Here is a 14189-nt window from a genome sequence, read left to right as displayed (position 1 = left end):
CCGCCAATAATCTAACGGAAGTCGTTCCAAAAAATCAGCTTCCATCACACTGCGGTTCCCGCAGATCATGCCTAACAGAAAGGTAGTTTAGAAAAGATGATTATTATTATTATATTATTTTCTTTCCTATAGTGTCTAACGTTTAATTGAATAAAATTGAACTTTTTGTAAAGAAGTTCTACTATAATTGGGGTGCAAAAAAGACAATCTTCCTCTGTTGTTGCTTCGGTGGCTATTAATTTGGCACAATTTTATGAAGATATAAATTTATCGAATGTTAAAATGCACCCACCAAGCGGTGACACACAAAGTGGCCAAAATGTTGACCCTTTTGTTGATGATGAAGGTAATTTCTTATTATATCAAGAATTTAAGTTTGTAGTTTGCAAGAGATATAAATTATTAGTAATACATCAACATATATATTTGCATTTTTTATAATTTTTATTTATTGTAGTTTTGAATGGTTATGATTATTCAATATTGGATGTGGATATGGAAGATAACTTTATACTATCATCAGAAACCTTAGACGGTATATAAAAATTTTATCTGTACGTTTATTTGCATTTTTGTGTACATCATGGACTAAATTGCATCGGTATGACAACTGAGTATCTAAAAAGAGTTCGTTCGGTAGATGTCTAGGATATAGAAAATCCTATTTATCAATGTCAACAATGTAAAGCATGGATGTGGTCTGGAGAAAGGCTTGCTAAATCCAAACAGTCGCCCGAACCAAAGTTTTCATTATGTTGTATGGAAGGAAAGATCGAGCTTCCTCTACTTTCTATGCCTCCTGATGTGCTCATTCAGCTTCATATTGGAGGAGATCAAAGAAGTATTCATTTCCTAAAAAATATAAGGACATTTAATTCAATGTTTTGTTTTACATCAATGGCCAAAAAAATTGACTGTGGGATGAACAATGGGACTGCTTCTCCAATTTTTAAGCTTGGGGGTCAAAACTACCATAGTATTGGTAGCTTACTTCCTCCTGATAGTTTGTGACCAAAATTTGTCCAGCTATATATCTATGACATAGAAAATGAGATTGATAATCGAATAGGCACACTTCGGTAATTTTCATGCAACCAGTCAAATTTTTTAGTTATTTCTTATCTGTGAGAGAAAATAACATAAATTTTATTATTTTTTCCTGCAGTTCCAATGAAGCTATAAATGAGCGGGATAGGAGAATTGTGGCAATATTAAGAAATATGCTAGATAAATATAATAGTTTGGCAAAGAGTTTTTGCTATGCAAGAGATAGGTACCAACAGAAAAATTACACAAACATAAAGTTTAAGTTGATTAGTAAAAGGACTACAGATGGCAGGACATACAACTTGCCATCTGCATCTAAAGTGGCTGCATTGATTGATGGCGATGTTGAACAACTTAGGAAAGATAGAGATATTATTATAGAGAGTCAATCTAAAAAGCTCTAGCGGATTGATGTTTTTCATCCATCTTCTTTAGCCTTGCAATATCCATTATTGTTTCCGTATAGGGAGGATAGATTTCGTTTGGGTATTGCAACATCAGATTCTATCTCCGCTAGGCCTACAAAGAAAAATAAAACAATCACTTTGCGATAATTCTTTGCTTTTCGACTACAGAAAATGACAGGTGAATCTCTGTTAATTTTGATATCAAAGAGATTATTCTAACAGTTTCTGGTAGATGCCTACACAATGGTGAAATCAGAGAGGTTAACATTCTTTAGGAGTAAACAAGTACAAATGTCTACATAAAAGTCTTATAAATGGGGATGTAGATGCTGCAAGGCTTGGCAAAAGAATCATTATTTCCAATACTTTTACCGGTGGACATAGGTATATGATGAATAATTGTAAAGATGCATTTGCAATTTGTAGATATGCAGGGTATCCTAGCTATTTTATCATCATGACCTGTAACCCTGAATGGGATGAGATAAAAAGAGAAGTGACTTCCATTGGATTGAAGGCAGAAGACCGTCCTGATATATTGTGTCGAGTTTTCAAGATCAAACTTGATGGTTTGATTGATGACCTAAAAGAGGAAAAAATCTTTGGCAAAATTTTGGGATGTAAGTCTGTGTTTATGCAATGCTTTATTAAAATCTTATGTTGTAATGCTTTACTCATTTGTCTTTTTCAATTTTCAGACGTTTGCACTGTAGAGTTTCAAAAGAGAGGGCTTCCGCATGCACATATCCTTTTATTCATGAATAACGAGTTCAAGCTACAAACACCAGATGACATAGACAAGCATATAACAGCTGAGATTCTTGATGAAAATAAAAGGCCAAATCTACATGGAGCTATTCAAAATTACATGGTACATGGTGCATGTGGTCCGTACAACAAGAATTCACCTTGTATGAAGAACAGATCCTGTTCAAAGTTCTATCCTAAAAAGTTTAAACAGCGAACACTCATTGATGAGGATGGATTTTCCAAATATAGGTGTACTGATAACGGTCAAACAGTGAAGAAAAGGAAATGTGTACTAGACACTAAGTTCATTGTTCCGTATAATCCAAAAGTGTTGCTCAAGTTCGGGTGCCACATAAATGTGGAATACACATGCCAAACAAGTATGTACACAAGGGTAATGACCGCGTAACAGCTACTCTATACAATACTGGTGTTTCGTCAAAAGCCACACAAGTTATTGACGAAATTAGGAATTACTACGATTGTAGGTACATTTTGGCATGTGAGGTAGTCTGGTGTCTATTTGGATACGAAATCTAAGAGAAAGAACCATTTGTGATTAGACTTCCACTCTATTTGGAGGATGAGCAACCTGTGGTTTATGGTGAAACTTCTAATGTGAATGATATCGTCGAAAGAGTAATATCTCATAAGTCCATATTTTTGGGATAGATGGCAGCGAACATGTCATATTCCTATGCTCGAAATCTGACTTATGCTGAGTTTCCAACCAAGTTTGTTTGGAAGGACGATTCTTCAAAATGGTTTCCTCGAAAGAAAGGCTTCGCAATTGGAAGGATGACTCATGTACTTGCAGGTAATGACGAGTTTATATTCAATTTTGATCTTACTTATTTAATGATTTAAATTTAAAATCTTAACAGCCTGTACCCCACGTCCATTTTATTTGATTTATCTACACTAGAAAATAAATGTTCAAATAACTTTCAACAGTTATAATCTGTAGATTATACAATTTTTTATTTTTCTATATTTTTTAGGAAAATTATTCTTATGCGGATGTGTAGCTACATAATAATTAAAATAGCGTAGCTTAATCCATTTAACAACTTAAAAGTGAGATTTTAACCAAGTTTTTTGCAGTAAATATCGAAGAATATTACCAACGACTTCTCTTGAATACTCAAAGAGGATGTATGAGTTTTCGAGATATAAGAACAGTAGGAGGAACAATTTATGCTACGTATATAGATGCATGCTTCGCCCTTGGACTCTTGTAAGATGACAAAGAATTCATTGATGCAATTAAAGAAGCAAGCTCATGGGCCTCAGGATCATATGTTAGGAGGTTATTTGTCATTCTATTAACATCCAACAATATCCCAAGACCAGAACGTGTCTGGGATAGATGTTGGCATGAACTCTCAGATGATATTTTGTATCGACAGAGAGCCGTGATGAACATGAGGGGTGAGTTTTTATTAGTTACAATTATAAAAGTTCTTTCTTATTGATCATTTTTAGTTTGATTGAATTTTTACAGTATCGTATAATATGCAGAGTTAACAATGTTAGATGATGAGATTAAGCAGTTGTGCTTAATAGATATAGACAAGATCTTACATTCCTATAGTAAAACATTGAAAGACTATCCTCCTATGCCTTTAGCAACTGAAGTTGATAGTTCTTTATTAACCAAAAGGGTTATTAGGGAAGAGCTAAACTTTAACAGAGATGATTTAAATAAAAATGCCTCAGACATATTAGCCATCGCAACACCTAAGCAGAGATATGCATTCGATAAAATTGTTACAGCTGTGTATTGTGATGAAGGGATTTTTTTCTTTGTGTATGGTCATGGGGATACTGGAGAAACATTTCTCTGGAATCTTATTTCTGCTGAGATTCGCTCAAGGGGTGATATAGTGTTAAACGTTGCTTCGAGTGGTATTGTATCTTTACTTCTTTCCAATGGAAGAACGGCACACTCAAGGTTCAAAATACTGATGAATATAACTGAGGATTCTGTATGTAACATCAAATTTGGTTCCCCTCAAGCAATGTTGTTGTTGAAAGCCAAACTTATAATTTGGGATGAGACTCCAATGGTTAGTAGGTACTGCTATGAAGCGCTTGATAAATACTTGAGTGATATCATGAGGTGTTCTCTAACATATAGCAAAGATTTATTCTTTGGAGGAAAAGTGGTTGTACTAGGTAGAGACTTTAGACAAGTTCTTCCTGTCATTCCACGAGGATCGAAACAATATATCGTTCATTCAACCGTGAATTCGTCTTACCTTTGGAAGTTTTGTCAGGTGCTTAAACTAACAAAAAACATGAGACTCTTTGTAGGGACGACTGCTTCAGATCAAGATGAGACAGAACAATTTGGTGAGTGGTTATTGAAAGTTGGTGATGGTCTAATAGGTGACAATATGGATGGTGAATATGAGATATGTCTTCTTGAAAATATTGTTATTCCTTCTTTGGACCAGGCATTTGATGAGTTGGTTCATTTTTCTTATCCAAATATTTTGAAAAACATGTTCTCAAAGAATTTTTTAAAAGCAAGAACCATACTGCCTCCCACACTAGACTTGAAGAGGTTAACAACCATCTAATGGCTATCATTTCTAGAGGGAAAAATTATATCTTAGTTCGGATTCCATTTATATGGATGAAGGGAATATGGAGAGTCAATTAGATCTCTATGGTCTTGAATTGCTGAATAGCATAAATTGCTCTGGTTTGCCTCCACATAAATTAATACTCAAGGTTGGTATTCCGGTTATGTTACTGAGGAATATTGACCAATCCAGTGGTCTTTGTAATGGTACAAGACTACAAGTTAGGAAGCTTAGAAATCATGTCATAGAATGTGAAGTATTAACGAGTAACAATGTTGGTCATATTGCTTTGATTCCAAGAATGAATATGGTACCAACAAATGAAACCATCCCAATTAGATTCCAACGAAAACAGTTTCCCATAATAGTATCGTTTGCCATGACAATTAATAAGTCTCAGGGACAAATTTTATCTCATGTTGGATTGTACTTGCCCAAACCAGTTTTTACACATGGCCAATTATATGTGGTACTTTCAAAAGTTAAGAGTAAGAGAGGTTTAAAAATTTTACTTATGAATCACGTAGAAATGTCTTCAAATTCAACTATTAATATTGTTTATAGAGAAGCCTTTAAAAAAATAGTATTCTAATATAAATATTTTAATTTTATTTTAAATTCTATATCAGTGTATAATTATTTTACCTTAAAAAATATAAAATTATTACTCACTTTTTTTAAGTTAAACTTTGATTTTGATAATAATTTTATATATTTTTTAAAATAATAATTATTTTATATTTTTATTTTAAATATCAAAACATATAATTTTTTTTTTTACTTTTATAAATTTTTCCGTGCTCAGCACGGTTGATACACTAGTTTAATTAATTTCTACTCAATTCCATTGTTGCATTCTCTAATTTTGACCATTGAAATTAAAGCCACCTAGTGAGGTAAATGTGTGCATAATAAACAAATAAATAATAATAGACAAAACGGTGCACATGGCCGCAACACGCTTTTATCTTATTAGCTACACAACTGAAGAATAATCTATATAACATTCTCCATTTTGTATATCTTATTAGTTATTATGATTTTCCTGTTGGTAAAGTAGAAACCCCAATGCGTGTTTTACAACTCCAAAAACTCCCTCCCATTTGGTCATTATAAATCGATTTAATAGTACTACTGCTATTAAAAAAACTTAGATTCTAATGAAGTCCAACTCACTTGTTTGGGACATTCATTGTTTCTGCAAGATATCCAGATATAATATGAAATTGTTGAGGTAACATGTTTATATATATGCATAAATAGAATTAATGGGATAGATTTAGATAATTTTTTTCAGTATATTATTAACACAAGTACGTTAACATGAGTACCACATCAAAAGTTATTAAAAATTAGAGTATTAAAATGTATAATGGCATGTTGTATAAACGAATTGTGTTTTCTTTAAAACAAAGAAAGAAAGAAAAAATTCAAAGGGGAAAGGAATTAGCATTGCTTTCGGACATGGTAAAGAATGTGATAAGAGCATGTATTCACATTCTAGAACCAGCCCCAGCCCACAAGTAATTATCATAACTCAAATAACTTCTCATGATAAAAAGAATAAAAGAAATTATACTTGCATTTCTTATAATTTTTTTTGTGATATAAAAAAGAGAAAGTTCTTTCATCCCTCGTTGTTTTGTCAATTACTTTTAAGAGTTTAATTTTAAAATATTAACAATCTAAAATATTTTATATATTTGTTTAATTATATCCTTTAATAATTAAATAATGTACATATAAATTAAAACTGATTTATACTGATCGCATATAAAAATTAAATTCTATGTTTAATGCCAAAAATAAAAAATATACATAAAAATAATACTATCACATTATCCTAAAAATAAACAACTTTGATATTGACAGAGAACATACCTGGCGAGGGAAATAACCAATGATCAACAAAAGCGTAAAGAAAATTTTGTCCCTATTATGCTGTCTTTTCACTATTCTTGGAATGTTGTATAATAATAATAATAATAATAATAATAATAATAATAATAATAATAATAAATAACTCAATGCCATTATCAACATATATATATATATATATATATATATATATATATATATATATATATATGGCACATGCCACCATATGGAACCCAAGTTGATGACACAGACAATATTATGGATGTCATATGTATAACATTGATATGGCTTTGCAAAGGCTTAATCATTGGCTGGAAAGGACCATTAAGCCACCCTTCTTTAGGTGTGTGCATTGCTTCGAAAGTTAGGCCTAAAACTTTGATTAATACATGATTGCATTATTTTAATTTCTTTCTTTTCTGAGAATCCCTAATTTTTTGGTAACGATGAGAGCACCCTCTAACTGTTCGGTTTCATTCGTCCTATATGTACTTTTGTTTGGTTTAATTTACGATAGAACATGATCAGGATCCGGATTTTGATTGTTTGTTGAGTTTTATTTGTCATTCCTAGCTATCTAGCTATTTCTAGTTCTAGATTAATAAAAGAAATTTATAACGTTAGTTATTATTCAAGTATATATTTTAGTATTATTATATCAAACAACCTACAAAAATTAGGTGCAAAGCGCCATTATGCCTTACAGAAGTCAACGACATTGACCAGATTAATGTTGAAGATTTTAAGAAGGTAAAAAGTCAAGAAAAAATCAATATATAAATATGAATGACATTACATATCATGATAAGGTCATGTAAAAATTTCATATCGAATATTGCTTTATTGTGTATGCATAGAACTGAGTGAATCATCAAATCCGTTAATAATTTATAATTTTTTTAGGTGAAAATATTTGTTGGCGACTTATTTGATAGTAAAAATTAAAATTAGAGTAAGATTTTACGTGGATTTTAATCATTTTACGAATTTTTATTCTATTTTTTATTAATTAGAAAATGATACTGTGGTTCTTAATTACTAATTTCGTTAGATTTTTTTGTTTTTTTTTGTTAGTTTCTCTGTTCTGAGCTAATAAATTTTGCCTATGTGAATTGTTAAGCCAACACATATCAAGTAATAATTTTAAGGGACAAATCGTCTATCGATCTTCTTTTTTTTTCTCTCTTTTTTTTCACGAACCAAAATATCACCAGACCAATTCTCTTTTCTGCTCCTCTCCACCATTTTTGGTGTACCATCATCACCAATATCCACCACCATTTTTTGCATTCTCTCTTTCTTTTCTTCACTATTTTCGGCCACCATCATCATCAACATCCACCATCATTTTCTGTTTTTATTCCACCACTCCACTATTTTACTGAACCAAAATCACAAAGTTATATCTCTCTCCTTACTTCTCTGTTCACTGCTGGCAACCACAGTGCCACTGTAGCTACTCTTTCTCTTTTTTTCTTCTTTTTATCCTCACAATTTCTCTCTTACTAACTCATCCCTGTCTCTATTTGATTTTACACTAAATTTTAAATCTGCATTCCAAGTAGAGAACTTTACATCAAACAAAGAAGATGAATTTTTATGAATCAACAACTACTTAACTGTAAATATCACCCATACACCAATTAAAATACTGACACACTCTATAATTATCAAATCACTCATTCACATAAAAATTGATACTTTAATTACATATCCATATTCAATCATCAAAATTCAGAAAATAGCAACTTGTAAGACCATATCGCAAACTTAATTCAAATATTTAAATAGATAAAATTACTCAATTGAAGAAGAAAAATAAGAAGAAGGAGGAGGAGGTGGAAGTAGGGTTGTGCAGTGAAAACAGAGAATGGTGGTGTCGTGGATGTTGATGATGACGGTGGTCGAAAATGGTGGAGAAGACGAAACGGAGAGAAAGGAGTTGGTTCGGTAGTGATCTGGTTCGTGAATAGGAAGAGAAAAAAAAAAGAAGTATGGCATTGAGTTATGGTTAAATAACGAAAGGAGGAAGAAGAAGAAGTAAAGTATTCTTGAGCTCTCCAAAACACTGGGAGAAATATGTCCCTTTAAATTGTTGCTTAACATGTGTTAACTTAACGGTCTACGTAAACAAGATCCGTAACTATAAACAAAAACATTAACGAATAAAGCAAAATATCTAATGGAATTAGTGATTAAGGATTACAATATCATTTTTTAATTGATGAGGAATAAAATGAGAATTTACAAAATGGTTAAAAGCTGAAATGAAAGTATATTCTTAAAATTATTTAAGCATAAGATATAAAATTTTGTCATTTCTAATAATCATTTTTCTTTTCTTGTTTCAACACTGATAGTACCAGCCGGTCATCTATTTGTATTTTTTATTGATGCAATATGGTGTTATTTGTTTCTTTATTTCTATTTTTAAATGGAGTAGAACATGATAAATAAAAGGATTCTCTCTTTGGAAATAAACCATCTCTTAATATTTTATTTTAATTGATAGAGTAAAGTATAATTTTTAATTTTATAATATTTTTTTATATTTTTTTTATTTTCACTTATAAAATTAATAATAAAGGACTACATTCTATCTTCTCAAACAAACAAAAAATTGAGAAAATTTGTTCTCCCTCTTTTGGGTACTTTACAATAGACAAATTTTATGATTAATTAAAACGGGTTACAGATTGAGAAAGAAATATATATTATACTGTAATTCACTCTGTATGTTAAAATGTGTAGACTAGTCCATGTTTAGTATGAGAATTGCAAAATGGTAATTAATTCAAAACAAAACTAAATCCTTAAAATGACAATTTATATAAACTGAAGAGAGTAAATGACTAGCTTCCTACAAAAACAAAAATAAAAATAGTAACTATGAAAATTTTTAAATTGGTCGAGAACTCTTTTATCTTAAAAAATAATACAATTATTTTATGGAGAGTTGGCTACACCTCTATAAATGATATAAATATTATTGTTACATTAGCTTTACTTGCATCAGTAGCATCATTTTAAGCGGGTCTTGCGAAAAATGGAAGACTTGTTTCCAAAGAAAGGAATTCCAATAAAAAATTATGGCAACAAAAATGGTTCCATCGCTGTATGCCCAATAAGTTCGGTCAAAGTCAAACAAAGTCTCCAATCCCAGTATGCCACCACCGTCCTCTAATCATCTTTTTTCCAAGCTTCTATATTTATGAAGCAGAGCATTAATTATTGTAGTAATGGAATTTGAATATTCTACAAACTTACCATGTACCTTCAATTCCATTATTTAATATAGGATAATGTTAGAAACATAATAAAATATTAATTAAAATAATTTAAATTTATTTTATTTAATATTTATTAATTTTAATAATAATTAATAAATATTAAATAAAATAATTATAAACGGTTTGAATTAATTTTTTTGTTGTTTCTTAAATATTATTGTTCAATATATATGAGAATTGTTTTGTTGAAGAGAGATGTTTGATAAAAAAATAAAAATTGTGATTAATTTTTGAGAAAAACGTGTATTGTACATGATATTTTAAATTTTTTTTTACCATAAAGTGTGCAATTTTTATTTTTCATTCATCTTTTTTTATATTTTTTTTAATTTGAATATAGAGGCTGGATTGGAGTAGAACGGAGTTACGGAAAGTAGAGGTGCGTGTTTAACATAGATGTGGTGTCAGTAAGAAAAAAATTAGACGGTCCGCGTTGATAGTGAGTAATCAGACGATCTGATTTAAATTGCACAAATCGGACTATTTGATTTGATCATCTCTGTTAAACCAACAAAACCCCACTTGAAGCTCCACTCTTCATTGTGTCCCTTTCCTCACTTAGTTTCCCATCCATTCAGCAACTACTTTTCTCCATTTTACCACCTTGTTCAACCTTTGGAAAAAAATCAATTACAATGTCAAAGAAGCAAAAACATAAAGATATTGATCGTCCTAAATTTCATATTATTAATTATCTCTGCTATTTTGATTATGTAAGTTTGTTTTTAAATTTTTTATATATTTAAAATATTATAAATAATGTTAAGAATGAAGATTGTTAATGATAGTTAGTGTGGTAGTTTAAAATATATATTTAAATTTAGTTAGTAAATATATTAGCTATTGAATCTGTTTCGATTAGACTAATATAATAGATTGGTTAAAAATATATGTTTAGAAATATTTGTTATAATTTAGGAAATTATAATTAATTATTATTAGATTTAGTTATTAATAGATTAGACTAATATATATATATTAATTATTAATAGATTAGACTATTTTATATATATTTAGATTTAGTTAGTGAATATTTTAATCGATAATAATATTTGAATTAGACTAATATGATTGTTTAGTTAAAAATATATGTTTAGAATTTTTTGTAATAATTTTTAGAATTATCTATTTAGAGTTATGTTAATTGTTTGTAATAATTTTGGAAATTATGGTTAATAGTTAGGTTTTATAAAATATAATATATTATATTTTACCAGTAATAATAATTTATTTATCGTTAGATATTTGAATTGATATAAATATAATATATATTGTTGTAGCTGAGGTTTTAATAAGTAAAACATGATTAGTTAAGTTAAATAAGAGTTGGATTTATTTAGTTATTAGTTATTATTAATAGTTAGTTGGTAATTATATTATGATTATTTGTGATAATACAGGAATTATTATTATTATTCATTAAACTATAAATATATAAATAAATAATTATGTAGGAAACCGTTGAATTATTAATATTTTGAAATTAAATTACTAGTATCAATATTTAGTTGTATTTATATGCATGGATGCTAGTTATTAAATTAGCGTTAGTCTAATAAATTAGTTACTATTATTAGGGAATTGTTAACTTTTAGTAGTGAATTAGTAATTATTATTAATTTACTAATAATTTGATATGTTTTTGTAGAGTTTATGAAATTTGACATGTAATCACTTACTGTCTCCGGATTAATACAAATATAATCATGCTGTGGAAGAGCATTTACGGTTAATTAGTTTTTATCATGTCTCCTAGATTGAAATAGTTCAATGCCAGAAATCACTGGTAAATGCTCTAGTCGAGAGGTGGCACCTAGACACACATACGTTTCACCTTCCAGTTGGTGAGTGTGCCGTGACACTGGAAGATGTGGCTTTGATTTTTGGTCTTCCGACAAACGGTCTTCCAGTGACAGGAGTGACTACGAGTAGTTACGAAGCCTTAGAGTAGGAGTATTTGCACTAGTTTGGGATTGCACTAAGAAAGTCAGACTGTAGAGGAAACTGCATAAAATTGACGTGGCTTTGGAATTTAAAAGAAAACTTACAGTGCGTTCATAAAGACAGTATTCAAAGGTACGCGAAGTGCCACATTATGTTGTTATTTGGTACGATCTTGTTTGGAGACAAGTCAGGGGCAGCAGTCCACTGGAAGTTTCTGCCTTTGCTTCGTGATTTTGGCAGTATTGGACAGTATAGTTGGGGATCGGCATACCTAGCACACCTGTACAGGTCGTTATGCAGGGCTTCTCGTTTTGATTGCAAGAAAATCGACGGTCCACTTATACTTCTGCTAGCTTGGGCTTGGCTCCGTCTACCACATCTTGCGCCGGTTCCTAGGAAATTCCGCAGTTTTCCGCTTGCAAACAGGTAACATTATCGATTTACATCGTACATTCATATTTAGGGATCAATTATGTTAATGAAATCAATTACCTTAGGTGGCGTAACTGGGACCGTGGAGGTGAACGCTATAGATATCTTAGTCTTGCTCACTTTAGGAAGTCATTTGATGAACTTCAGGAAGGCCAGGTTTATTTTTATTAAAGGAGTATTTGTATTTATTTTAGTATAATTATTATTTGGATTGTAATCATTTGTTTCTTTTATTGTGTGCAGTTTGTGTGGCAGGCCTATGCTGTTGATCGCATTGAGCCGGACATAATTTCTACAGAAATCTACATTGACTCAATCGTGTGGAGCGCTACGGTGCCATTGGTATCATTTGAATGCATTGAGTAGCAAGCAACTGATCGGTTTGACCAAGCTCCGTTACTGCAGGCAACAGCTGCATTGATGGATTCGTGTCGGTCAGAGATCAGTTCCACACCATCTCAGTCACCACATGTTGTCATAGGTTATTGAGAAAAAAGTGCAACGCATCAAAAGTCTCTCCCTCCACAACGACAAATGCAATTGGGACGATATTATTGCTACCATTCTGTGACACTGCAACCAACAAACAATCCTTGTACTTTTCATACAAGTGAGTCCCATCTACCTAGACAACTGGTTTACAATGTCTGAATGCTCTAACGCATGGATAATAACTCCAGAAAATGCGATGTAATACCCGGATATCAGTTACCGAGTCATCGCCTTGATATGCAGGCATAGTCTCAAAATGGACGACTGCTGATGGCTCCTTATGACACATGGCCTCAAACCATATTGGCAAAGCTTCGTATGATGCTTCCCAACCTCCAAATATTTTTTCACTGACTTTTACTTAGCCAACCATGCTTTTCGATAGCTGATGGTGTAATTAAACTTCGACTGCACTTCTGCAATAATTGATTTCACCTTCATGGAAGAGTCAGTCTCAACCAACGGCTTTATTGCTTTTGCAATTGTATTCGAATTCAGCTTCGAATGATCCTGAGAAATGGTAGCTCTGGTACAAGTGTGACTACCATTATACCTCCTTATAACCCAATAGTACTTTCTGCGGATCATGCTAACCCTAATCAACCAATCACAACCTGACCTATATTTTGTACACTTGGCATAAAATATCAACGGCTCCGACTCATACACCCGGTAGTCTACACCTCTTCGGATGGTATAATCTTTCATTACCATAATAACAACTTCCTTGGGACTGAATTCCATTCCCACGACAAACTCACCATCTGGCACCGTAGGAATTTCTACAACGACAACAGCCATACCATAAATATTTAATAAACGTTCCACTTTAATAAGTGAAATTAAAAGTAAAATCTTTCTATAACTTATAAATCAATCATACCAAAAATTAAATACTAACATAAATAAATATTCTTATGTCAAAAAAGTATTTACAATATTAATTTATATTTTACTATCCATATTAAAAGTCAATACTCACTACATTATATTAATATGAAATTTTTTTACATCAAGTCATTATCTCAATTTTAACCGAATGAAAACATAATCACATACATAAATACTAATTAATATCAGGACAACTAACATTTAACTAAATCAATAACTAACTAAATAATTATTATCTTACATTTAACCATTTAACTAAATCAATAACTAACTTGCATTCATATATTCAGGAAATTCTGGAGCATGCATGGCTTCCAAATCCAAAGCTCGCATGAAAGATGTCTCCTCAAACGGATTTTCATTTTCCAATGCATTTGCCACGTTTGTCACATTTTCTCCCATAGTACCGTCACCTTACTCTTCGTCTCCGTCTGGACCAAAACCTACATAATTGCTCTCAAACTCTT

General features: G+C 31.1%; 1 protein-coding gene across 1 annotated transcript; it reads left to right on the top strand.

Moving 5' to 3' along the window:
- Positions 1 to 282: 282 nt before the first annotated feature.
- On the top strand, positions 283 to 11914 carry LOC112803340 (uncharacterized). Its single transcript, XM_029298690.1, has 9 exons — positions 283 to 346; positions 458 to 535; positions 1781 to 1838; positions 1881 to 2074; positions 2153 to 2598; positions 2877 to 3021; positions 3726 to 4678; positions 4806 to 5264; positions 11720 to 11914. Exons 1-9 carry the CDS (start codon positions 283 to 285, stop codon positions 11912 to 11914), a joined length of 2592 nt encoding a protein of 863 aa, XP_029154523.1.
- The last annotated feature ends 2275 nt before the right edge of the window (positions 11915 to 14189 follow it).

This window comes from Arachis hypogaea, chromosome 5, assembly GCF_003086295.3.
Source record: "Arachis hypogaea cultivar Tifrunner chromosome 5, arahy.Tifrunner.gnm2.J5K5, whole genome shotgun sequence".
Lineage (NCBI taxonomy): Eukaryota > Viridiplantae > Streptophyta > Magnoliopsida > Fabales > Fabaceae > Arachis > Arachis hypogaea.
The sequence above is the reverse complement of the archived record's forward strand: the minus strand, read 5'-3'. Positions and strand labels throughout refer to the sequence as shown.

Bases quoted from the DNA above. Each gene is read 5' to 3' on its own strand.
- LOC112803340 (XM_029298690.1), top strand. From the start codon at position 283: ATGCACCCACCAAGCGGTGACACACAAAGTGGCCAAAATGTTGACCCT. The intron at 2,599-2,876 runs GTAATGACCGCG...TTTTTGGGATAG, and splicing joins AAACAAGTATGTACACAAGG to ATGGCAGCGAACATGTCATA. The intron at 4,679-4,805 runs GTTCATTTTTCT...TATCATTTCTAG, and splicing joins ACCAGGCATTTGATGAGTTG to AGGGAAAAATTATATCTTAG.